The sequence below is a fragment of the Serinus canaria genome, chromosome 20, assembly GCF_022539315.1.
Source record: "Serinus canaria isolate serCan28SL12 chromosome 20, serCan2020, whole genome shotgun sequence".
Taxonomy (NCBI): domain Eukaryota; kingdom Metazoa; phylum Chordata; class Aves; order Passeriformes; family Fringillidae; genus Serinus; species Serinus canaria.
Genome location: NC_066333.1, coordinates 8537923 through 8561033, shown reverse-complemented (window position 1 = coordinate 8561033; position 23111 = coordinate 8537923). Strand labels below are relative to the sequence as shown.

The window sequence follows — 23111 nt, the reverse complement described above, 5'->3', positions numbered from 1 at the left end:
AAAATGTTTGTCCTACTGAAATCTGGGACTAGAAGTAGAAAAAGGCTCAGATATCTGAATTAAAAGACAACATAATGAAAAGAGCTGCCTTATAATAGCAAGATATGATGGACAGCAGGAATGGCTGAGGCCAGCAGAGATAAGTCCATGAACTATTCATGCTACAAAGATTTCTGACAAAACCCCCAATAACCCAAAAGCAATGTTTTGGCTGGCAGAGCTGATAGGAACCCTGTGCATTTAATTCATTCATTGGCAGCAAATAGAGATCAGCTTGAAGTTCCTTTGGTCCACTACTACTTTTTTTTTTTTTTTTTCACCCAGAAAATGTAATTACATCTACTCTTTGGGAAGAAATTACTGCTTTGAGTGGTTCAAGGCAAAGAGTTTCTTCCCACACCCACTTGTAATCAGTCACCAAGAGAAATATTTTCTAAAAAGATCTCTTCAAAATTTTGGAGTGACTTTCAACATTAAATAACTTGGTTATTTTGCTCAAAATGATAAGGGAATTGAATTGGGCTCCCTCAGCTTAAAAAGAAGTGTTTCTTCCTAGTCCTTTACAAAGAGGAAGAAAATGCTTTGTTGCAGCAGACTGAAGGGAGGAAGAGGTTTCTTTCCCCCTGAGCTGCACAATAGGAGACAATTTTGTTGCCAAGAGGCAGCAAAACCCAGCCAATTTCCAGTTCTTTTAGTGTAAGGGGAAAGCTCTGAGGATCACAGCTGTGGGAGACACGGAGTGGCAGGAGCAGGGGATCTGCTGGGGTTTTTTGGGGTGGGGGACCAATTAAAGAAATGTTCAAGGAAAACCTGTGAGAGCTCAAGACTCCATCCCTCCGAGGAGAAACTCGATTTGACCCAAATGCCAAAAAACATGGAGGCATTTCCCCAAGCTCTGCTGAGCCATCAGGTACAACCCAAATCACTCTGTGGGACCAGGGCAGCAGGTCCCTGGCACATCCCTGGGACAGGGATGCTCCCCTGGGAACCCGCCTGCATTGCCCATGGAACTCACAAGATCTGCTTCTAAAGACCCCAACATCCCAAAAACTCCACATTAAAAGCCTTTAACTTCGGGTTTCACTTCTCCACCTGTCTGTTGTCACTGGGCAGCTGCTCCAGTTCAACACCCTTCTGATGGGGTACAAATTTTCTCCTAATTTCCAGCCTAAACAGGAAGTTATTTCCATTCATTCTTCTGCAAGTACTGGGAGCCTGTACCTGATTTGCTCTTCCTCTCCTGGTGTGCATTTGTGCACATAAAATGCCAAAGCCAAGAGCATTTCCTTGTTTAAATCATGTCATTTGTTTTATTATTTCCTTCCCATGGAGTTGCACAGATTTGGTGCTGGCTCAACACTCAGAATGTTGACAGCACAAAGTCCAGTTCTCACACCAGCTTCTCCAAGTTTTGGACCAAGCCTTCAAAGAAGGAAATACAGCAAAGAAATTCCAAACAGGGAAATAAAGGTAATAAAATGTCACATGTCTGTGTTTGCTGCAGGGAAGAATAGTGCTGCTTATTAAATCATTACAAACAATTAAAGCAGCAGAGGGGAAGAAGACAGTGCTATCGTTTCCAGCTCCCCAGTCCTCTGCCCCTGGCATGAATTTCATAAAGCACAAATCTCCCAGCAAAATCCCTCAGCAATTGATTTCCTACTAGTGGAACACAGCAGGCACACACCCTGGCTTTCCTGGCCAGAAAAGGAGAATTTGCCTCGACGTTTTTCCCAGCCACACAGCTGGGATGTCAAATCCCCCTCCCTGCCCTGCCAGGAGATTCCTGAAGTGACGTGTTTCTGTAGGGTGACAACCCTCTGCAGAGGCACAGAGAGCTTTGTGTCAGTGTAAGGGACCCCCACAAGGGCAGATCCCTAATTCAGGCTCCATCTTTGCTTGCATGCTGTTCCTAGCAGAAAATTCATTGCATTTCCCCAGAACAGGTAATTTCAAGCACATTTTTCTCTTGAGCTGTTTTGCCTTCCACAAAAGCAGCGTGCCAGGGATTGCTTTGGTGACGAGCATCAGGAAACATAGCAACACCTAAGAGCCAAGTCCATCCAAACCCACTTATCAGCTCACCCCCACATCTCCTGGACTCACTTGAATGCCCAGGAGAGTCTGAAGAGCCAACTGTTTTCTGAGAAACCGCTGTGCAATCGAAAGGTAAATGATAGGGACAACCAGCCCCACACAGGTGCCTGAGGCAGGGCAAGGAGCAGAAGGGATCCAGCCCTTACTGACAGAGGTGCAGCTAAAGTGATGCTCAGTCACTCTTTGGGTTGCTTTTGTTGCTTTTACATTAACAACAGATGTACACACCACAATTGCTCTCCCTCCCTGCAGCCACATGGAAAAAATTCACTGGTCTCTCACCTCTTTCTTGCCTCTCTCTGCCTGAAATCATTCTTTCCCCTCATGCAACCAGCAAAACAGGGTTTGTTTTCATGCTGGAAATAAGTCCACAAACTCTTTGACTGATTTCAATATGGACAACATCACTACACCACCCATTATTTAGGTACCCCAGGGCAGCAAGGGAGGGAAATCTGCCAACAGAGGTGAGAACACCAGCCATGGGTAGCAGCGCCATATTCTGCCTCTCTCAAGGATGCTTTTCTTCCCAAGCCAGAAAATTCCCTGCCCTTTTTTGGGCTGTAGAAGGCTGCTGTCTGCCCCACAAAATGAGGAGAAAACCAAGCAAGAATGCTGCAGAACACCTCTGTTCCTATGATATAATTCTGCTGAACCCATAAATCCACAGAAGAATGGGCACTGCCAACTCCTGATTGCAGAGGAGGGAGTTCGTCACATCCTCCCTGTAAATTAGGATTTATCAGAGATGGAGAATTGATTGCCAAGTAACCTGCAGAGACACAAAACTGCTCTGCAGTTTTTAGGACTCACTGAGCAGTACAAAAAGGTTATTGATGCAGTTGGGGAGTGTTTCTGTACAGGATGTGCACCTCCTGACATCCCAGGCAGGGAAAAATTGACTTAACATTTGCAAGAAGAAAGAAATTTTCATAAGAAATTCTTCTTATGAAAAAAAAAAATGGAAAAAATAAATAGAAAATCAACTTCATGGCAAGGAGCCTCAGTAAGGGTTTGCAGAATTTGTTGAAAACAGGTCATTTACAAGGAAATAATTTTCATCTGCCTTCAAGTGGAGTTGTGAAGCAGGTGGAGATGGAGATCTCAGACACTGAGTGTGCTCCTTACTGACAAAATGACACTGATATTACCAAGTATTAGAAGTGAAAAACTTCAGTGATAACTCAGCCCTCCAACACAAAACACCTTCTCCCACACAGTCAGCACTTGTCTGTAATCATTCCTCTTGTCAGGGGGATGATTTCCCCTTGCATGGCCTGGTGAGTTCTGCACTTCAGAAATTATTCCTTGTGGAAAACACAGAGGTGTACCTTTATTTCTTTGCTTTTTCTGCTTCTCCTCCACAAGCATCCAAAACTTCTTTTTGGAGTGGTTATCTATAATTTGGATCAATATTTGGATTTCTGATGGGGGCTTTATTTACCCAGCATGCTGTGAAAGCCCCAGTCAGATCTCACAGCTTCAATCCCCAGGGAATTAAATCTGGGGCTTTGCTTTGGGGCTCAAATTGGATTCTAAAGAGAGAAGAGCCAGGTGTTCCTGCTGTCACTGTTCTTTTGGCTGTTTTTGGGGCCCACACTGAATCCAGTCCCTCCCTCACTTGCTCAAATATCCTCACTAAGGCCATGAGCATGGAGTGCAGATGAGCAGAGAGCACCAGCCATAAACCTCATCTTGCAGGAATCCCTTCCCTTTTCCTTTTATCTTTTGCATTTTAAATTATTTTTATGAGTCTTATAGCACACAATTTCCTACTCAATTCACCTTAGTTATCCGACTTTCATTTTTCTCCATCACACTGACATAACCAACATGGCCCATGCTCTTAGCACTGAATTTTCATGACCACATACATGGCCACAAGAATTATGATGTCCTATTTAAGTAGATCAGGCTGGCATTAATTGTAAAACAGAGCTGTAATAAATTATTGTAGTCCAAAGCCAGAATCAAGTTTCACTAAGCTCAGACCAGGCCTTCTGCTTTTCCCTCTTTTCCTTACAATAGTTGATGGCATTGTAAACTTTTACTCCACCATGTCTGTTGGCCAAAAGAGCGCGGAGAAAGGTGCTGGCTTTGTGTAATTGCACTGGAAATTGTTGTTCCAGGAAACAGATTTCTTCTGTTTTGTTGGTTTGGGGTTTTTTACATTGAACATTGTACAAAATATTAGACCATTTCTCTGAAACATGATATTAAGGTGAAGATGAGTCATTTCACTGTCATAACACAAAAGGGAGGGGAAACTAGAGTGAACAAAGCAGCAAATTCATTCAGCAGCAATTTGCACTCCATAACCCTCAGGTGATGAGGCTTTTAGGCCAAAGGAGCTCTGCTACTTAAGCAGACAAGGCAACACATTAAGCTGTTGCTTGGAGATACTGGAATATATTGCACAGAGCCTGCTCCCCAGTGAGATCCCTGAAGGGCTCCCAGCTGTTTTTCCAAGGATGCATTATAGCCCTGTTGCAGTGCTGCTATTTGTAAAGACTCACATCTTCTCCAAGCAGGTCAAGCAATGACAGAGTGACTTTTCACAAGTGAAAGTTCAGATGGCATTACAAAAGTCAGTGACAACTCATCTCACTTGGACATGGCAGATACCAAGGGCTCTTAGCAGCTGTGTTACAACCAGCTTAATGGCAACTAAATCACTTATATTCCTGCCAGGAATGCTGATGGATCACAGCATTGCAGGACACCCTCCTCTGCCAGCAGCACTGGAAGGACAGGGATCCAGAGAAGAGCTAATTCCCACCTGCTGACTGACACTAACTTTGGGCAAAAAACATCCTTTTATTTTGGTTTTGCCCTCATCCTTTCAAACTAGGATTCCTCCTTATGTCCTTATCTTCAGCTGTGCTGAGGAACCTCCTTGCACACACTCTGTGCACATCTGATAAAGGCAACCAGCAGGAAACAGAACCCTGTTAACAAATCCGTGGTCAAGGGAACTCCAAAAGGAAGCAATCAGCTGTGCCCCAGAGTACTGCAGCACCATGGCTCTTTCTAAGGCTTTTTCCTCACAGGTCCCACAGGCAAATTACACAAAGGCTGTCACTCACATGGGCTGATGGAAGAACTCTGAGATAGGGAAGCACAAAAGCTCCAAGTCCAGAGGACTAATCAACCCTTGATTGATGCAGCAGATTAGCTTCTCCTGCTTCCAGAGTTCAGGAGGATGAGGCAGCAGCATCTCTGGCACAGTCAGAGCCATGGGACAGTTTTTGCCCACTCCTTGTGGCAGCACTGACACAAGGGAAGCCCAGGCCACTGCCCTAAGCCCCTCACACCCCACAAAGGGGATGAGCAGCACTGGAAAAGGGAAGAGTCCACTTCCAGAAACCTCCCTCTTCCAAAGGGCTCTGCTTTCAACAGGCTGAGCTGGCTCAGGGCAGCAAACCAACCAAAGCACAGCCTCACTTTCAGCGATGAAGAAAAGCAGGAATAAATGCTGGAGAATAAAAGCATCCTGGAATGGAAGCAGATTTTAATTTCTCTCTGGAGAAAGGCTGCTTGAAGCAAGACCAGCGGGAAGTGGGAGTGGAAATGAGGGTGTTTAAAGCAGCGTTCCCTCTGCACTCAAATTCTCACAGTTATGTATTAATTGCAGCAAGACTGGCACTGTGTCCTTGCTCCCACTGTCACGAGTACTCTACCAGAGCTCCCTTAATTAACAAATCTGCCAGCACAGCTCCTGCTGGCAGCCCTGCAATGCTCCTCGCCCTCCACGGCTGGTGGCACCTCTGGGTGGCCCCAGCCAGCACCATGGGGCTGGGGAAGGTGTGGTAGAAGGTCCAGGGACTCCAAGAAATGCTGGGGATGAGGGCTAACCCATTTCAGGAGCCTCCTAACCTCTTTCCTGGCTGGCAGGGAGCAAACAGCTCCAGCCACCCACCCACCAGTTCCCAGGGCTACAGCTTTTATTCCCCATCACAGCTGGGCTGAGGAAATTGCTGCACTGTTTGTGTCGATTGCTCCCCTGCAGAGGCAGACGGGGCAGTTATTGATATGTGCTTTCCCTGACAAAAACAGGCCCTTAATGGACTCCCATTTTCCTTAAATCACTTCCTGTACCCCTTTGCCTTCCCTGCAGCTTTGGGGTGGGCCCCTGGATCCATGACAATTATCACCGTTCAAAAGCACTTTCTTTGCCCACAATTCACCAGTCTATCGATGGAGACATTTGCCCTGCGGTCACCCCTCATCACCTGCCGCTCTTTCCTGGTTCCCTAAGTCAGCACCATCACCTGCCTAAGCCAGCCTGGCTCAACAACGCTGGGAAGGTTTTGGGGGGAAGCAGAAGGACATCCCAGCTTGTGGGTGAATCTTATCCTACAAGTACCCTGACCAGGCACCTTTACCTTGCCAGAAGCAATTACAGCCCATTTGATGTAATCAGTTCTGGACATTTCTTAGGACAGCAAGTTCTGTTGTGGTAGGACAAGGGGGAATGGCTTTAAACAGAAGGAGGGTGGGTTTAAATTAGATGTAAGAAAGGAGTTATTTTACCGTGAGGATGGTGAGGCACTACCACAGGTTACCCAGAGAGGTGGTAGATGCCCCAACCCTGGGAGCATTTGAGGTCAGGTGGGATGGTTGAGTTCTGATCAGTCTGATCTGGTTGATGATGTCCTTGTTCATTGCAGGGGGATTGGACTAGATGACCTTTAAAGGTCCCTTCCAACCCAAACTACTCCCTGATTCTATTATTAACCAGCAATGCTTTTAAAAGCCTGAACACTTCATTCAAATAAATCACCTTAATAACCAGTGACTGCAAGACAGCTAGCCGAGAACATTTTGTTTTGGTAAACAGAGTATTGATTGTATATCTGTGTCCTTGAGATGAACTTGACTCCTTGACAGCAGCAGGAGCCCAGCAAAACAGGTTCTCCATAACTCCAAAATGACAGATGGCTTTTGTCTGCAGCCAGCAGCACATCAGCTTTAAGAAGGCAATAAAGCAGCACTGATTTAGGATTGGCAGGGATTTCCCCTTCCCTAAAACGCTGCCTTTTCTTTGTTTGCAAAGCTGACCCAAGCTGCACAGTGTGAACGTGGGCTTCAAGAGGCAAAGTCCATCTCCATGGCACGGATTTGCCAGCAATAAAATCTTTGTCCGTGCTGCACTGTGCTGATGATGGAGCTGTTGGCACAAAAGTAGGTCCAAGCAGCTCATGCCCTTTGTAGCAGCATCTTCAAACCAGTGCTTGATTTTCAGGGCTTTATGCCGCTGTAACATTTATAATCAAGGGATGCCCAGCTAGAGAAGACAAGAAGAGTTAAACATTCTCTCCAAGCACTCCCCATCACACCAATATACGTGGATCTGTTTCCCCTGTGCACAGCCTTTGGCCCTGGTTGGGCCCAGAGACACACAGAGGAAATATTTTCTCTCATGGTAGAACAGTTCCTAGTGCAAAGCAATTTCCTACATGAATTCAGATCTGTTGGCAATTGTTCTCCCCAAAGCAAACAAGTTTTATTGGAGAACCAGGCAAGGAGCTCTGAAAGCAGGTGCCAGTAATTTGTTTGGGGCATATAAGCAAAAGCCCCTCTACCCACACCAGGCAATGAGCTTTAATTAGTCTCCATCTCATCTCTGACAGGTTATTTTAATCAAGCACATCCTAACCAAGGCACGGAGAGCATGTTCACTACAGATAATGAGGAGTAAGGCACAAGACAGAGGGTAAAGCACAAGGGAGCATCGTCAGCACCACAGCTCCTGCAGCCCCCTCTGCTCCCAGCCCCTCACCACAGCCCCTAAAACACACAGCAGCCAGGCACACAGCCCCTGTCCATGGCAGCAGGATGCCAATTCCAAGGTAATATAGTTTGGGAAGAGAAAGAACAGCTTTTAAGCTATCCCAGAGACCAGAGATATACTTTATGCTGAAAAACAGACCGCCTCAAAGGACTGTGGATAAAAAATACTTTAAAACCCTTTTGTCCTAGGGAATCATTACAATCAGCAAATGTAACATCACATTCTCTGGAATTTTTCTGCCTTCCTGTATGTTTTTCTCTGAAAAAAGACAACAGCAATTCCTGGAAACTGCATTCCCCCTGCAGACCTACCAAAGCCTTGCTTCATTTACACCTCCTTATAAACCACACCAGCTTTCCCAAAACAGGCAAGAAGAAAGCTCCAGGGCTGTTCTATCTGAAGAACTATCATCCATATCATTCCTATGCAATATAATTGGACAATATAATTCCTGTTTCATTTTCCTTAAACCCAGTGTCTAGTTAGATTTTGGCCAAGGTACAGAAAATATCTTGAAGAGTTGTACATTGGGCATAAAAAAAAATCCCACCTGCTGAAAAGTCGGTTATAGCCATGGCTTTAAGAAGTGCAATGAAATGTTTTACTCCCACCCAGCTACTGGTGCACAATAATCTTGCCAGAAGAATATAAAAACATCCAAAGAAGAGGAGCAAAGTCGAGCACAGTTCTTGGCTATTTGCTCAGCTCTATGAGCTGGCCCTCCTGGTTAAATGCACTCAGCCAGGCATGGCAGTGATGGATTCCTGTGTTTTCCTTTGCCTTGTCTTGAAACAAAGGTCAGGCAACATTTAAAAAATTAATGGAGAATCAAAAGACTCTTGATTTCCTTCTTCTTTTTTTTTTTTTTTCTTCAGGGACATGCTGGTAAAGTGATCTTACATTGTTGCTCTATAACCTGGGGTGCAATTCTGACAAGCTTCACGGGACTGCACCTCCTGATGCACATCTGAAGGATTTCACTGAATTTCCAAAGCCGGATCAGAGACCCAGCTGGAGAAACCAGCCAAACTCCCTCAGAGCAGCCGAAAACTGCACAGATCTGGCAAGGTACATCTGTTTATTTGTTTATTTTGCACGTTGTAATGTTGCTCACCCTCCTCCTACATCCTTTGTTAAAACCAGCCACTGTTCCCTACTGAAGCAGTTTAACCCCCTGCTTCCCACCGTTTTATCCCTCACTCAGCCAGTCCTGGGTGCTGCATGTGTCCCTCAACATCTCCCTCATTCCTGAAGGAAACATCCACTGTATTTACTATTTCAATAACCCTGCCGAGAGAAAACCCTTGTTTCCCCCCTTCCCTGATCTGAGCAAGTGCTAATTGGTCAGACACTCAACGCGCACACACAGAAGCATCGTGTTGATCTGATTGCAAATCCCCATACGTCAGCAACCCAGAGACCCTCCTCCAACTCGGATTAGAGGGAAGAGGCTCACCAGTGAGAGCAGCAGGTGCTGGAGGAGGCAGAGGAGCCGCTTCCCAGGTAAGGGACACTTCACTCCCCATCCCCAACGCGGGCAGTCCCACTCACTTTATTGCTGTGCAACAACAAAAGGCAGAAGTGAGGCACTTCTCTTTGCAGAGCCTGGGACCGGTTGCCAAACCTTTGATCTTCACGGTGGGGGGGTAGGGGTCGGTTGTTTGTTCATTCCCTGTGGAGGAATTCTTGGAAGTAGGGGTCAGGCAATAGTGATGGATGTGGTAACTGCTACAGGTGGGATGATTCTTGCTGTGTCTCTAAAGTGGATTTGCTTTCAGGGTACTTTTGTCCCTCTTCCATGATTAATCCTGAACTTCTGAGATTTACAGGTTAGTCTGTCTGTGCCAAATTTGGGATGCTGCCAGTTTTTTGTACTGAGGATGGTTTTCAGAGTGAATAAGTTCATGATCCACCCTTGCTTAAAGGTATACTTTGATTGCAGGGTAATCCCTTTTAACCATTAATTTCAGAAATACTCCCTGAACTATTTCCCCCTTCCTTCTTTTGCTAGGGGACCCTGGGAGTGGGGAGTAGCAGTGTCAGAAACTTCTTCATTGTTTGTGAAATCCTGGTCCGTGAAGAGCCTGAACTGGGACACAAAGGCAGGCACTAATTAACCACTGGAACACTTCTGCTCCAGCAAGAGCTGTGACAAAGAAACAGCAGCCATCCCTCCGGTCCTCCAAGGGCTGTGAACAGCCAGCCAGGCACGAAATCCCCCCTTCTGCCTCCTTGTTCCTGCCAGGACCAGAAGAACTCTCACTGCAGACAGCGGAACGGGAGCCGCTCAACTCCCCCAGCAAAGAAAAGCCAAAGCTCACTAGACTGCTCTCAGAAAGAGTTCCTTGACTTATTTAGAAAGTCGTTATTCTCTTGTTTTCTTGGTACATGGAGCCTTATGTCTTCCAAACATTTCTTCTCCCCTCACCACTTCAAAATCTAACTTCTCCAACAGAGGGGAGAGGTAAGTTAGGTGGTCCATGAAGCCTCACAACTCACCTTTGAAAATAAGCTGCATCTAAATGAAGTAGCAGCTGCTTTTCACAGGAGGGGAAAAAAGCCAACCAAACAAAAAAACCTCTTACTTCTGGGCTAGAGAGGCTTTCAGTGGTATCTGAGGGTGCTCTGTGATCAATAGGCATGGGAAACATCTCCTTTTGGGATGATCTGAACAGCTCCTGCAGCAATGCAGGCAACAGCTGCTACCTGGAAAACAGCATGAGGTTAAACTTCACCCTCCAAGAGCAGGCAGCTGATTTTTATGTTGTTCTGCCTGTGATCTACTCTGTGATCTGTGCTGTGGGGCTCACAGGCAACACTGCTGTCATCTATGTGATCCTCAAGGCCCCCAAGATGAAGACTGTGACCAACATGTTCATCCTGAACCTCGCTATCGCTGATGACTTGTTCACCCTTGTCTTGCCCATCAATATTGCAGAGCACCTCCTCCGCTACTGGCCCTTCGGAGAAATCCTCTGCAAGGTCATCTTGTCCATAGACCACTACAATATCTTCTCCAGCATTTATTTCCTGACAGTGATGAGCATAGACAGGTACCTGGTGGTACTGGCTACTGTCAGGTCCAAGAGGATGCCCCACCGCACGTACCGAGCAGCCAGGATCATCAGCCTGTGCATCTGGATCCTGGTCACCATCATAGTCCTCCCTTTCATCATCTTTGCCAATGTCTACACCGACGACCTGGAGATCAAGAGCTGTGGTCTCAATTTCCCCAAGCCTGAGAGGTTTTGGTTCAAAGCCAGCAGGATCTACACTCTCATCCTTGGCTTTGCCATTCCAGTATCCACCATCTGCATCCTCTACACCATGATGCTCTACAAGCTGAGGAACATGCACTTGAACTCCAATGCCCGAGCCCTGGACAAAGCCAAGAAGAAAGTCACCATTATGGTCTTCATAGTCCTGGCTGTGTTCCTCCTGTGTTGGACTCCCTTCCACCTGGCCACTGTCGTGGCTTTGACCACTGACTTACCCCAGACCTCCATGGTCATTGGGATATCCTACTTCATCACCAGCCTAAGCTATGCCAATTCATGCTTGAATCCTTTCTTGTACGCTTTCCTGGATGACAGTTTTCGGAAGAGTTTCCGGAAGTTGCTGGAATGCAGAACTTCTTGAACAGGGGGTTGGGGCTGGCAGGTCCCTGCCCTTCCAGGGCTTTTCAGGGACAGCTTTGCAGACTGGAGGAGTGGCCAAAGAATGCACAAGGTCCTTTCTTTGGTTTACATGTAATGTGTGGTCTGTTTGTAACCCTCATCAGCAACAGTGTCCTGCCACTTGCAACTCTAGTATTTTCCCTCTTTGCTCCTACCAACTTCTCAGAGTTGCATTTCTAGACCCTGATTTTTAATTTCACCCTCTGAATTATTGAGGACAGAACATTTCCTTTTCAGGGGTGTACTTCTGCCACAGAGTGGTCCTTTATTGCCATCTGCTGTACAGCACGGACAGGCTGGAGACCAGTTCCAGAGGAGTGCAAAGCTCAGTTCTTTATCACTGAGTTATTAGGGAGGATTGTTTAATGGAGGAGAGCTAATGAGCACTTTCAATGAAACATCAGTAAAACAAAGGATGAGTATTTGGAAGAGAAAAGAAACTATTCTTAATGTTCATGTATGTTCCTGTGTGTTATGGCTTTCTTTTGATTTTGAAGGATGTCCATCTTCCACCCCACCACAAATTGCCTCTTTTCTGTCTTGTTAAATTTAGACCAAAAGGAAGATTTGAGTCTCAAAAATAGTACTAAACAGCACAACATACAAATATTATAACAAATGTGAGAATTTGTGTTAGAAATAATTTTGAATTAGTTGTTCCTGTTAAGTGTCAAATACATATTTATTTAAAAGTGAGTAATGAAATAAACCTCATGGAGGAATAAAGAGACTGGTCCTTTTTTCACAAGAGAAAATTTATGCTACTTGTGCCATATCTTTGCTATATATATTGTATTTTGCCCATTATAAAATAAAACATGGTAGGTTTGTAACAAAATTAAGGTGTTTTGTAAGCCATAAGAAAAACTCTAGTGAGCACTGCAGATATAAAGTCTTCTTTCACAGATAAATAGTCAAAATGCTTGAACAAAACCAGGACTTGACTGGGGGAGTCTGGAGATCAGAAACACCACACAGAAAGCTTGGAAAATTCATTCTCACACTCTTTAGCCCTGTGAAGTTTTTATGTTACTGGTTTTAGGGAAGCTGTCTTAGCTAAAATGTTTCTTTCAAGCTTTCTCCCGACCCCAGGCACCAAGCTTGGCTCTTACCTGTCCAAATTCCCCCAGGAAAGTGCAGGACAGGGAACACAAAAGGAGAGGAGACTGCAGTTCTCAGCTTAAAAGGGCTCTCAGAGCCATGGGTGGGTGTGTGTGGAGACCCCAGGTAAGACTGCTTGGGGCAATTCAGTGCCCTGAGCACCCCAACACCAAAACTGACAACCCTCAATTCCTCGGGATGGCAATTTCATTATAGATAACCAAACGCAGATGTGTGGATACAAGATCAATCTGTTGCTTTCTCTATATTTAAAGGTGCTAGATGTGGTAGAACAATGAAGGAGAGCACATTCTTCCCGGCAAATCTTCTTCAGGAGTTTTGCTTTAGCATGGTTGCCACCTGCTGGCAATGGGTTTCCCAGGTGGAAAAACCTCTCTGAGTGAGAAAACTGACTCAGATTATGTCACCTTTCACACAAGCTGCCCAATCAGCTGAAACATCGCAGTTCATTGGCATTGGGGGTCTAGGAAAGGCAATATATTTTATTAAGTAGAAAAACTACTACATTTTTTTAGATGGAAAGGACCTTTTCAGTGTGAGCTAACCACTTCAGACATGACAATGATATTGCTGGAGTTTTTTCCATTAAATCACAAGACATGACAGTCACAGAATCACAGCATGGTTCAAGCAGGGTTAAATTTCCCAGCACTGTGTCCACTTGGGTTTGAATGTCTCCAAGGATGGAGATGCCACAGTGGACAACCTGTTCCTGTACTTCACCACTGTAACAGTGAATTTCCTTCCTGTGATTTAATGGAATTTTCCATGGTCCAGTTTCGTGTCTCCTGTCACTGGACATCCCTGAGGAGAGTCTGGTTCACTCTTCTCTGAATCCTCCACGGGCACTTCCAGACGTTTCTTGTATCCCCTACCCTTTCCCTTTCTGAGCAGCCCCATCTCACCATCTCCCTATGGCAGCATCCTGCTTCATCTACGATTTTCTCCATGCCAAACACCCAACGCGAGCCTTGGCCCCTCGTGTGGGTGCCAGGCTCGCAGGGGAGAAGGATTTGCGTTGGCCAGGTCTCCTCCCGTGCCCAGGAGAGGCCGCAGCTCCCGCGGAGCCCCGGGCGGCCGGTGCGGTTCAGCCCGGCGGCGCTAAGCGGCACTCGCTGCTTTCAGCTCAGCATCGCTGCATTTCCCCCATCGCAGCATCTCCAGCCTCACACACAGCCTGGCACTCTGCTCCTGCGGGGAGCCAGAAAATTCGGCCTTTCCGTGCCTGGGCAGACCCTCGGAGCACAGCATCCGGAGCCAGGCTGCTTCGGCTCCTTCTGGGAGAGCAGAAAACACCTCCAGGGAGACGCTTGCCCACTCCTAGCAGCAGATCTCCCCAGGGAAACCCCGCATGCCAGCTCGTTCCTTTGGATTTCCTCCCACTGCTGGGGCTGGCTTGTCACACCAGCCCACATCAGCTGCATGGTGAAGACTGGAAGCTGGGAAATAAACCCCATTAGCGATTCCCCCTTTATTAGCATAAATCCCCTCCTAATGCAAGCATCCCGTGTGAAGTCTGCCGGGTCGCAGGAGGCTGAATTAGGAACCCCAGGGCTCCTTCCTCCTCCTAACCCCTTCCCAGCCATGCACAAAGTCAGCTCAGCCTCAAAGCCGGGGGGATGTCCTTCGGGGACAGTGTGTGCTGAGTTAATGTGTTCAAAGGTGCAGTGCAGCCACGCAGCTCCCTGGACACGGCAGGAGCTGAAGCATCTCTGCTGCTCCTGCCCCCTGCAGCAGCAGGTTCCTGCTGCGGGGAGGAATCGCCTTCCTTTTGTCACACCCGTGAGGACACAGCCCTGGAGGACTCTGCTCCATCCTCCCTGGGAGCCATTTCCTGCTCTGGAACGGGAATTAGGGCTCATATTCCCACCGCAGGCTTTCAACGCAGGCATCTGAGCTAGGGCGGGGGATCGGAAGCAGTTGATGCTTTTAAAGTCCTCGTTCTACAGCAATATTGGCTGTTTGGATCAATTGTCCTCATCCGAGCCGTGCTGCAGCTTGTTCTCTCGGGAAGCTCTAATCCCCTGGGTCTCACACAGCCTCACACTGCCTCCCTAAGGCTGGTCACGATTTTTGGGTGAGAAAAGAAATAATACCCCACTGAGAGTTGAAAGCCTGGCTCTCAGAAGCATCTTGATGTGAGAAAAATATGAAAATAAAAATTAAAAGTGGATAAGCAAAAACTTTGACTGTAAAAGATGACAAGCAGAAGGGTATCCAGAAGATTGTGTTCAAATCAAGCCAAGAAAGAGAATTTGTCCCTTCTCTGTACAACCTGACCCCTGTAGCAATCACCTTGTTTCCTTGGGACTGCAGGGAGCCCCTGGCTGCTGATGGTCCCACCATAAACCCAAGGAAATGGTGAACCACTGGCTTTACTGCCAATTTTGGGAGAAACAAGCCCAGTCTGGTGCTTTCACAGGGTCTCAGGACATCAAGGTTTGACATTCCCGCCTGCTGCTGAAGGAGAGGGGACTTCCCAGGCTGGATTCCCACTCACAGTGAGTCATGAGGATCCCCTGTGGGCTGTGGGACACGGCCCTGGCAGCTCCTTGTTCATGCCCAGGGCGGAGTGTGTGGGTCTTGTCCCATCCACACCCCCACTGCAGCTGAGGTTGTGCCTGGAGGCTGTTTTGGGGTGAAAAATTTGTTCTATGGCAGCTCTGAGGCCTCCAGAGGAGCTCCAGGCTTGTCATCATGGAATGACAGGATGAGAGGAAAGGGCCTCAAGTTGTGCCAGAGGAGGTTTGATTTGGTATTTGGAAATATTTTTTCACCAAAAGGGTGATCAAGCCCTGGAAAAGGCTTCCCAGGACAGTGGTGGAGTCACCATCCCCAAAGTGTTCAAAAAACCTCTGTGTGTGACATTTCATTTAGTTTAGTGGTGAATGTGGTGGTGTGCTAAGTGTGTGATAGTTGGACTCGTTGAGCTTCTCTAAACTTAATTATTCTATGATATCAGGGATCCTCCAAAAAAATCTTTCCAAAGAATCACCTGTTGAAAAGCCACAAGCCTTATTTCCCTCCATCCTCCTCCTTTTGACTGGAAGCGAGGAAGAGGAGCTAATTTAGAGGCAAAGGCCAAAAATAGTGACTGTAAATATTGCCATGAGTCCTCGTTGGCATTTGTTTTTGGTAAGTGAAGATGCAGAGAGAAGGATCAAAGCTGCCTGAATGGCTTTTAATTACAAGCCTTGATTGTTCTATTTTCTCTCAGAAAAATACTGCAATTATCTAACAAAGCTCTTCAAGTGGAATTAGACACTAGCCCCAAGCTTCAAGGGCTGTTCAGTGGCTATTTTCTCTTTAAAAAAGAAAGTAAATTTGATGTGTAGATAAAGACCAGGCACTCTACTGACTGTCTACAGCCAAGTCTGGTGCTTCCTGGGTAAACAGAGGATGGGAAGCTTTCCCCATGAGGAAGTGAACAGCCTGGGGTGCACCAAAGGCTGGAGTCCCTCTGCTAAAGCCCCCCACCACAATGTTCCCTGGCTGCCTGGGGTGGGGGCTCTGGGTGCTTCCCATGTGGGAAGGGGGAGCTCCCTTTGGGGGTAAAAGGAGCTATAATTTGGCAGCAAGACCTTTGTCCTCATGTTCAGTTTCCCCAAGATGTTTTCTTTCTCTGTCTTTCACCATCTCCATCACCTCCCCTTGCTCCAATGCTTCTCCTGCACAGCTCATGCCAGAAGTGTGAGACACCTTGGGAGGTTCTGAAGTCCAAAACCATCTCCTGCACACGACTCAATAAACCAGCTGAATAAGGAAATCAGAGAAATAAGGATTCTGTTTCATAAACTTAACCCTCAAATGAGATCAGAGACTGGTAATTAACAAAGTCAGATTTCAACACAATGAAAAATCTCCCCTGAGACCCAGCTTGCTGCTGCTCAGCATTGATGGAAATCCTACAGATGTAATTAAATTTCCCTCATCCCTGTGATGGGTTCAGCAGGATCCTTCATGCCATGGCCACACCCAGCTGAGCTCCTTCATCCACTGAAGGAGCTGGGATGTGAGGCTGATGGCCACCATTTCATGATGGATGGGGCAAGGCAGAGCCAACAGCTCACAGAATCACAGAATCATGGAATCATGGAATCATGGAATCATAGACTCACAGACTCCAGAATCATGCCATCACAGAATCACAGAATTGTGGAATCACAGAATTGTGGAATCACAGACTGACAGATTCACAGACTGACAGATTCACAGACTGACAGACTGACAGACTCACAGAATCACAGGATCACAGAATCACAGATTGGTTTGGGTTGGAAAGGACGTTAAAGATCATCCAGTTTCAACGCCCTGCTGTGGGCAGGGTCACCTTCCACTAACCAGGATACTCAGAGCCTCATCCAGCCTGGTCTTGAGCACATCCTCCACAGTTCCTGGGGGATAGCCCCAGGCAGAAGGGCTCGGTGGCATTGCTGACACTCACCAGAAGATGAAGCAGTTTTCCAGCCAAGCACATGTAAATAAAACCCCGGTGCAGATGCCAAAGCAAACCACAGGGAGAGCCCTGGTTGGCTTTCCACTGCCACCTCCCAGTCACCTCTGGAATGCAGGGACAGGGATAAACACCAGCACCAGGGGCTGGGCTCATTTTCTGCCCCTTTGTGCTGGGTCCCTGGAGGCAGGTGATTATCTCCAGAAATGTTAATGTCATGAAGGTTGGGTAGATGACATTTAAGGTCCCTTCCAGCACAATCCATCCTGTGATTCTATGATTTCCTCTGGGGTTAAACGCACAAGAGCAGTGCAAGGCTGAGATGAGGGAAACTCCAAAATATGTGAGCAAATGACCTGTGCATGTGGAGAAGTTGCTATTAATGCCTAACACTGAGCAAACATTAAATAGCCAAGTCGCAATATGGGGCTTGTTTCACACAGAGGAAATCAACCTGAACAGCCATTAATCTTAATTTCATGTTGACTACAGAGCTTCTGTTTTTATTCCTCGTCACTGAATGAAATCAGCATGACATGAGCTGTTCTTGGAGCATTCACTGCACATGCCAGGCTGGAAACACACAGAGAAACTGATGTTTATTGAATGGACAGAGCCAGCTCAGGCTCCTCTTTGTGGCCAGGAAAATGGTGATCTAATGCAGCCAAAACCAGTCTATGGGAAGATGCTGATTCTTTCAGTGGTTTCCTTGGAAAAATCAAGTTTCCTGCTTGGTTTCTTGAAGGATCATTCCTCATTTCACTACACTGAAAATGTGCTATTTGGCAGTGCTGGTGCTGCTCCAGGCTCCAGCCTTTCCTGCCTGGCTTCAGGCCCAGAGGGGAGGGAAGCAGCCATGCTCTCCCTGACCACTGCTGGCAGCAGCAGACTCCATCAGCACTGGGGCTACATCCTCCCCCAGAAATAACAGACTGGAGGAAAAACCCCTTTTGCTGTGAGAGTGGGCTGGTTGGACAGGATATGATTTCCTCTCAGGGGCCCTTCCAGCAGTTCAGGCACAGGAAGACCAAATTCCCAAGAATCCTGCTTATGCCAAGGGGTTGGAACTAGATGATCTTTGGGGTCCCTTCCAACCCAAACCATTCTGGGACTGTGAGATTCTGTGAATCCGAGCATGGGAGGTGTTGTGGGAGTGAAGGGGATCCCAGCTGGGGTAGGATGTTGTCGTGCACTTTCTAACCCAAGGACAGTTCAGGGGCTGCTGAAGCAGAGACCCTGAGATGGGAGAAGGGGCTGTCAGTGTCCCCCAGCACTGTGGAGAGCTGGCATCACTCCTTCCCTGCAGCCAGAAGGGATCTCTGCACTGAGGGAGAGAGAGCAAAGTCAGTTTACATGGTTCAGCAGCATCATTGTTGCCAAGATACAAAACCATGTGGCTCTATTTATTGATTATTTCATTCTGCCACGAAATCTATCCAGGCCTCAGAGTGCTGAAAGCAGGAACAAAGGGAGTTTGTGAGCCATGGGCCTCTTTGAACAGCACCCAATCTAACAGCAATCCCTTTGCTTGGAAAATCCCTAAAACTCCCCCTTTCAAAAGGAACTGTGACCTTGGTACTTCTGCTGCCACATTTTGAGCAAGGTTGTCATGAATCCCCAGTCTAAATAGGCAGTAGGGCAAGTGCATGCAGCCCCTGTGGGCCACTCAAAATAGGCAGGCAGCAGCTCAGACATGACAAGAAGGGGTCCAAAAACTCCCGTGCCAAACATCCATCAGCATCACACAGCACATGCTCTACTTTCTTATAGTCCATCTCTGTTCCCCATGCAGCACCAGGACTTTTGGATTATGGGCTGCTCTTCCCACCTTCCATTTCCTAGAATCACAGAATCATAGATTGGTTTGGCTGGGACAGAATCTTAAAGGATGTTTCATTCCAGCCCCTGCCATGGGCAGGGACACCTTCCACTAGACCAGGTTTTTTCAACCTGGCCTTGAACATTTCCAGGGATGGAGCAGCTTCTCTGAGCAATCTGTGCCAGGGCCTCACCACCCTCACAGGGAAGAATTTCTTCCCAACATCCAATCTAACCTGGCTTCTAGCAGGTTGAAGCCATTTCCCCTTGTCCAAAGCCCCTCTCCAGCCCTCTGGAGCCCCTTTAGGCATGGAAGAGGCTCTGAGGTCTCCCCAGAGCCTTCTCCTGGCTGAACACCCCCTGCTCTCTCAGCCTGTCTCTGTAGTTGAGATGCTCCAGCCCTTTTTGTGATTTTTGTGGCCTCCTCTAGACTTGCTCCAACAGGTTCCCTTTGTCCCCTTCTCTCCTTTCTTCAGCCTCCCCAACTCACAAGCAGTCCTCACCACAGAGGTGGGACAACTTTCCCTCCTACACCTGTTGCTGCTGGATTCTACCCTCCATCCCTCCCATCTCAGCTCCGTGGTTCTCCTCAGCAGAGGAGAAGGCTGGTGGGCAAAATCTGGTCCTTCAGACTGCCCTGGGCAGGGGTTGGCGGGTGAAGATCTGGGGTGGGAATAACCAAAAATTCTGCAAAGTCACAGTGGTGAGATCTGCTGCCACGACTGCACACTCAGGGCTGCAGCCTGGGATGTGTCCGAAGGAGATTCTCCTGTTGAAGGAAGGAGAAATTTGCTTTTGCATAAATATCCACAAAAATAGCTGAGGGGAAGCACAGCAAAATGAGTGGGAAAGCAAGCTGGAGTTTTTCTGGCAGAGCCTGCTTTGCTGCCAGTCTGAGTCTCTCTTTTGAGCAGATATCAAAGGCTGCACCCACACCAGCTGCTGCTGGAGATCCTTTTCATTTAAAAAAAGGAGCTCTAACTATGGAGAGTATCAGCCTTCCCTATAAAGCATTGCAGGGTGAGAGGCACCCTTCTCTGGACACACATTGTTGTACCCTGCAATGATATTCCAGAGTATCCAGAGGGATACTGGAGCCCAGTGACAGCTCTTTAAATAGTTAACAAACCTCCCTAGAGAGAAAAAAAGGAAAAGATAATTTAAAAAAAAAAGACAGATTTACAGTCTAACTTCTCATAAAAAACTTGTGAAAACAGACATGGCAACTGCTCAGCCTCAGGCAGGGTCTTCCTCAGGGCAAGTCAAGCTCTGGAGCAGAGGCACCACAAGGGCCCCACACATCTTTGTTCTTTCTGCAGTTGGGTTTCTCCCACCTGCTGAAGTTGTCTCCAGCCCTGGGGGCCAGAGGCATTTGGAGCAGGGGAAAGGTTTTGTGGCTGCTATGGCTGTGGGCTTGGGGAGAGGGATTTCAGCTGAATACTCACCCAAAGCAAACAACCCCCCTCTGACCTGCAGCTCAGTAAAGGGTAACCCCAGCTCAGCTCTTCCTAAGGCATAAAACCATAAACCACAGAACATCCAGAGCTGGAAGGGATAAAACCATAAACCATAGAACATTCAGAGCTGGAAGGGACCCACAGGGATCAGAGAGGAACTCCTGACCCTGCAGGGAACAACACCTAGAACCCCACCACGTGCCTGAGGGTGTTGTCCATCCAAACCTCAGTGAAAGTGCAAATTCTGCTCCTTATTTTTGCTGTTAGAAGTGGTAATTGATGGAGGAGTGAGTGTTGTTGGCTGAGGGAGAGAAAGGGAGATCTGGTTCTTGCAAAGCCAGATCTCTGCCCAGATTTACCAAGAGCCAAGGAGCTGCTTGGGGCAGAGCTCAGTCCCCAGCTCATCCATTCCTCAGCCTTTTCCAGCACTTGATTTCAGCCACCAGCAGCAGAGAGAATATTTGCTATGTTAATAAATCCCAAAATCCTGAATAAAGCACTTTGGTTTATGGTTTTGCTGTAAGAACTCACCCCTGGATAATTATAATTAACTGAACTAGAAGAAAAACAAGGATTTCCATTCTTTTTCTCACCAATTTACTTCTTTTTTAAGAAGAAAACCACCACTGCTAATAAAAAAACCTCTCCTGATATTTACCTGCTTGGGTAGGAATATTGATCTCTGCAGAGAGAAAGCACTTTTCTTATTGCACATCTCACTGTCTGATCCATCTTTCCTATAGAATATGGCCTTGGCTTCATTTTCAGAACAGATCTGCAATTTATTGTTCTCCCAGGTCACACCTAACCCCATAACTCCTGGGAATTGTGGGGAGAGGAGGTGGGAAGAGCTGTTTTCATCCTTCAGCAGACTTCGCCTCTAACAGCTGCCTGCAACCCATCACAGCTGCCCTTTGCAAGAACCGGGACCCAATTTTCACATCTTCTGTTCCTGTGTTCACTACAGACCAAGCTGTCTGTGTAACAGAAGTTCCCACTGATCTCACTTCAAAGGGATGGGCTGAGACGTTCCAAATCCACCCAGTGAACTCTTCCAGATTATCATCCAAACCACATGGGGTTTAATTTTCCTTTATTAAAGCACACAAGTAGCCACCTAAATGTCATTTACACTGCGGCAGTTGTAAAAATCACACCAACACAACCACTTCCAGAGGGAATTACAGAGCCAGCACTAAAGCCATCCAGCTGACCATGAGCCTGTAACTCCTGAGGCACAGTACAACAGTTTTGCTTTCAGGTGTTTGCTGCTCTTCTCATAATAAACTTCACTGAGCATTGAACAGAATGCCTAAACACATTCACTGCAAGGGCTGTGGAAATACCCAAAAGCTTGGTAAACACACATTTATTAAGTACTTGATTAGGTAAGATTGTTGCAGCATAGTCATTATAACAAAATCCATATTTAAAAAATGCCAAACACTGGTATTTTTTTTCCAGAGGACATAAATCTATTTAAAAACCCAGCCAAGAACGACAAAGGGAGTGTGGTTTTTCCTTGGCCAGCCACTAATGAATGTTCTCCTGCTCCCTAAAGGTAAGAACAGCCTGTCAGTCAGTTCCCAGCTTCAGCCCCAACCACTCCCAGACCCCATCAGACCATCCCACAGCTGGGGGCTGAGCAGACCCAAGGTGTCTCACTGCCCAGTGCTGTTACCACCCACAAACATCCCACCTAACCCAGTTTTCCAATGGCATGGATGCAGCCTGCCAGCAGCACAATTCTCAAGGAGCTGTTCTTCACATGCCTGGGGTTTATATGGGATTTCCTGGTGAGGGCTAGGGGATTAACATCCACTGCAAAGTGCTTAAAGTGCCCAGATTTCCTCCTCCCTCCAGATTGGTGTGGGGAAGAGCAAAGTGCAAAGTTTGCTCTGGTACACATCCAGATTCCCAATCAAATGTTAATCAGCATCAAAATCCTCCCAGCTTGAGCAGTTTACAAGGGATCTGGGTCCTACACGTGGGACACTGGAATTGCATCTATATTTTAAGCCCAACCATGAGAGAAACACTCTACATAGAAATATAACATCCAGTTCCTTTGTACAGCATATAGAAAGAACATGACAGCATTAAAATATTTGCAGATCAATACATTAAAAATACAGAATCTCATAGATCAGAGCACAAGAAATATATTCACATTGGAATCTGTACAGTCCAGGTGACACTGCTGGTTCTCATGTTGGAATTGACCTCCCATCTCCAGGTGGAGGTTGGTGCTTTGCTCCCCCATCAGCACCACTGGCCACCACTGCCCAGATTTCCTGGGGCTGTTGTGCTGCAGGAACAACCCCAGCCTGCTGCTCTCCCCAGCACAGAGGGCACTCCAGTGGTGAAACTCTTTGGGGAAGCTTTTGTTATCAAGTGAAATGACAGGACATTTCATTTTCCACAAAGCTCTGGCCTACTTTGGGAGAGAAAAATCAGTCCATGGTTGGCAGGAGGGGTGATACCCAGGCAGCACTTCCCACATGCTTTCAGCATTGTGGGTCTCATTTCAGTTAAAAACATAAAACAAACCACAGAACCCCAGGTTTTGTATGGTTTGTACCCCACCTATCCCATGTGGAGTGGGTGGGACTGTTTTAGGCTGCCTCCTCCCACCAGGAATGTCCATGTCTTCTGGAAGAGCTGCCATTCTGACTTCTCCAAAATGGCTTTTC

The 23111-nt window shown here is 47.0% G+C and overlaps 1 protein-coding gene across 1 annotated transcript; it reads left to right on the top strand.

The window, feature by feature from the left end:
- Positions 1-10374: 10374 nt before the first annotated feature.
- Positions 10375-12244, top strand: NPBWR2 (neuropeptides B and W receptor 2). Its single transcript, XM_018917343.3, has one exon. It carries the CDS (start codon positions 10532-10534, stop codon positions 11528-11530), a length of 999 nt encoding a protein of 332 aa, XP_018772888.1. The 5' UTR covers positions 10375-10531; the 3' UTR covers positions 11531-12244.
- Positions 12245-23111: the final 10867 nt, after the last annotated feature.

Bases quoted from the DNA above. Each gene is read 5' to 3' on its own strand.
- NPBWR2 (XM_018917343.3), top strand. From the start codon at position 10,532: ATGGGAAACATCTCCTTTTGGGATGATCTGAACAGCTCCTGCAGCAAT.